This window comes from Corvus brachyrhynchos, unplaced genomic scaffold, assembly GCF_000691975.1.
Source record: "Corvus brachyrhynchos isolate BGI_N302 unplaced genomic scaffold, ASM69197v1 scaffold25, whole genome shotgun sequence".
NCBI lineage: Eukaryota > Metazoa > Chordata > Aves > Passeriformes > Corvidae > Corvus > Corvus brachyrhynchos.
In genome coordinates this window covers 22,519-25,843 of record NW_008238313.1, presented here as the reverse complement: position 1 = coordinate 25,843, position 3,325 = coordinate 22,519, and the positions used below count along the sequence as shown (strand labels likewise).

The 3,325-nt window shown below is 63.1% G+C and overlaps 2 protein-coding genes across 8 annotated transcripts in view; both read right to left on the bottom strand.

Moving 5' to 3' along the window:
* Positions 1-3,325, bottom strand: part of CAD (carbamoyl-phosphate synthetase 2, aspartate transcarbamylase, and dihydroorotase) — a 29,067-nt gene that overhangs the window by 4,986 nt on the left and 20,756 nt on the right. The window lies entirely within an intron of this gene.
* Positions 1,800-3,325, bottom strand: part of MPV17 (MPV17, mitochondrial inner membrane protein) — a 7,294-nt gene continuing 5,768 nt past the window's right edge. For 3 of the 7 annotated variants that reach the window (XM_017733682.1, XM_017733679.1, XM_017733683.1), the window contains 3 exons: positions 2,651-2,683; positions 2,456-2,508; positions 1,800-2,379 (listed from right to left, as the gene is read on the bottom strand). In XM_017733682.1, the coding sequence (XP_017589171.1) occupies positions 2,310-2,379; positions 2,456-2,508; positions 2,651-2,683 (156 nt within the window). In that variant the 3' untranslated portion in view covers positions 1,800-2,309. Of the gene's footprint in view, positions 2,684-3,325 lie in introns of all 7 variants that reach the window. The other 4 variants (XM_017733676.1, XM_017733677.1, XM_017733678.1 and 1 more) reach the window with 2 other exon arrangements.

Here is a 3,325-nt window from a genome sequence, read left to right as displayed (position 1 = left end):
GCCCCGGCACCGCTGCCAAATGTTGAGGTGGCTGCTGGGGCTTCACACTACTGTTGGCAGCCCCCCTGAGTGCACCACACTGCTGGCATTCCCTCCGAGTGCTTCACACCACGTCAGCAGACCCCTGCGTGCTTCACACCACAGCCAGTGGACCCCGAGTGCTTCACCCTGCGGCCAGCAGACCCCGAGTGCACCGCATGCTGTCAGCAGACCCCCGAGTGCACCGCATGCTGCCAGCAGACCCCGAGTGCACCGCATGCTGTCAGCAGAGTGCAGCTGAGCTGACACCCAGCGCCGATGCCGGTGCCGGTGCCACATCAGGCTCCTTCCACAGTGCCAGCGTGGGGCAGAGCCGACCAGAGAAGCTCAGCCTGGCCCCTCGCACGGTGTGTCCCACACCAGGTGGCACAGGGGTGGTGGTGCACGCCCCTGCCCGCAGCGAGCAGCACATGGTGTCATGCCCCCATGACGTGATCCGGCATGAAGGCTGGCACCTGGCACAGCTTCCTGCGGTGGCAGGGCAGAGCCCTCAGCAGGAGCTGGGCTCAGCCCCCCGGCCCTGGCAGCCCCATGCTGGGGCGGCTGCTCCTGGGGACAAGTGGTTCATTCCACGTGGCTCTTGCCATGCTCGCAGCTCACTCACTGCTGACAGCCAGAGCCTCCTGCACCCCCAGGGGGAGCTGCAAGAGGCTCAACACCTCAGAGCTGCAAACTCCTGCCATCCACAGCACCCACCCCACTGGCTGTAGAGAGCTTGAGCCCCATACAGAACCCGAGGCCCCCCAAAGCACTGGTGCTGTCTGTGCATGGTCCCATCACCTGGTCCCAGTCCTGTGCTGCTCCAGTGAGCACTGCTTGGGGGAAGAGGGCTGCAGCTGCAGCCCCTGCTGTCCCCTGCCTCACCCCTCAGGCCTGCACAGGATTTGTCTCCTCTGTGCTTCAGGTTGTACCCACCTGGCTGCAGCAGCCTCAAAGCTGGGGTCAGTGCAGAACCAGTCCAGGGGTAGGATGAGGGTGGAAGGATGGACAGTGAATCCCCTCCATGAAGGCTGCGCTGGCAGAGCCCAGCTGGTGCCAACAGCATGGGGATGGCTCTGTCCAGCTGCGGGGGGGCTGCAATAGCACCGGTGAGGGGGCCAGAGCTGAGGGCTCCACAGAGGTGAGATGAACCACCGTGGTCCCACCAGCTCCACTTGGAGCCCCTGGCAGGGATGTGCTGGGCAGGCACACTGTGGGAGCCAGATTGCGTCTGCTCACCGCCAGTGTAGGGTGAATATGGACACACATTCCCAGCGGGAAGCAGCGCAGGCGGTGGCAGCTCTGCAGGACTTCTCTCTGGCAGGATGGGCAGGCTCATCTTGGACATGGCACAGGTGGATTGTGGCCCTGTCCCAGACCCAGCTCTAGCCCTACCCCCAACCCTTTCTGAACCCTCTCCAGATGCACAGCCCTGCATCAAGCACACCCTGACCCTGGGGGGACTCTGCACACAGCATCAGGACTCTGGCTCCATCGACCTCATTTCACTGCTCTGCAGCTGTGGGGGCACCATCACAGCCCATGAACAGCTGCAGTGGGACCTGATGACCCCCTAAACCATCATCCACCCTCTGCCAGAGCCCCCTCCCCTCTCTAGCCAGTGGGGCAGACCACCCCAGCAGCCTGCAGTCCCTAGCCCCATGCTCGGTGCCTTGAGATGAGGCAGAGTGAATTTGTTGATCCGTAACAGGAATGGTTGCTCTGGAACTGCATCTTCAGGGCCTGGGGGACACGCTGGGCAGCCCCAGGGGCCATGGAAATCAAGAGTGAAAACCACCATTTATTGATGCTCCGACTGTCCACAGCAAACCCCCTTTTCAGGGGGAGCATCCCCAGCCAGCACTGACCCCAGTTCTGTGCCCATGGCACAGCCAGCCCAGGGCCAGCCCTGCTCCATTTCCGCTCCTCTTTTCCCCCATGATGTGCCATGGGGAAGGACAGAGTGACACTCAGGGCAGGAGCACCCTGTGTGCAGGCAAGGGCTAGGAAATGGTTGAGCACAGATGGAGAAGTGCTCCATGGGCAGAGTTGCTGCACAGCACAACTAGAGCAGATCCAGGCCTGCCTTGGCACCATCTTCTCCCTGCGGCAGTGGGGGGGGGTGGCCACAGGGGACGGCGTTCCCCCGAGAAAAGAGCGGGATGGTTGCTGCCAGGACCCTGCATGGCCCAGCCTGTCCACGGCCATGTGTGCCCACTCCAAGGGCTCTGAGTTGCGGTGGGGTCAGGCAGTGCACAGGCTGGGGACAGGGATGGGACATGGCTTCTGCCTCACATCCGATTCGCTTTCCAGGACAGGTAGCAGTTCCAGACAATGGCAACACATTGGACAACAGCCAGCCTGGGGACAAGAGGGACAGGGTCTGCAGCCACTGGCTCAGGGGGCCAGGGACTGGGGGCCAGGGGCGCAACACTACCTGTGCTGCAGGGGCACAAAGTAGAAGTTTGCAATCTGCACAGGTGGCCAGATCTGGGCAGAGAAGGGGAAGAGCAGTGAGGAGCCCTGCCAGAGCCCCTGCCCCACACCCAGCCCTGCCTGGCACTCGGTGTCCCACAGAGCCCATGGCAGCCCCATGGAGATGGGACAGGGACACAGATCTGCCAGCACTCACACAGTAATTGGTCATCAGGGCATCCATGTAGTCCTGCAAGAAAAAGGAGCTGTGAGCACTCAGAGGGCCTCCATCCCTGACACTGGTCCCCCCAACTCCACACTTCTGGGCACGGAGCCCCTGCAGCCCTGCACATGCCTTGCCACAGCTGTGTCCATGAGGGTGGCAGGGAGACGGTGACCAGAACCTTCCCCACTGAGAGCCCCTTGTGCTATAGCCAGGGCACATGGACAGATGGATCGTCTCCCCAGTGTGAGCTGTGAACCCCTTTCTATCTCAGTCCTCCCCCCGCCCCCTCCTTGGCACCACGGGGCAGAGATGGAGAAGGGCACTGAGCTGGGGCAACCGCCTTGGGAGGCCAAGGTGCTGCCTTGTCCTTGTGCCACAGTCATGGCCGTGTCGCATCCCTGTCCCGTGGCAGCAGGACAAGTCCCTCATCCAGCTTGGCCGTGACTCAGCCAGGAGGCCGGGCTCCTCCTGGCGCTGGCCAGCAGCCCAGGACGGGGTGAGCGGGTGCGGGGTGATGGATGCTCTGCTGACGCTTCCTCTGCGTGGGGAGAGGCGGATGCACCCCAAGCCAGAGGTGAAGGTGCTGCCAGCACTGCTGCCCAGCTGCCAGCCCATCACCCCCTTCCAGGTCAGGGCTTGCCAGGAGCCACAGCTCGCAGGAAACAC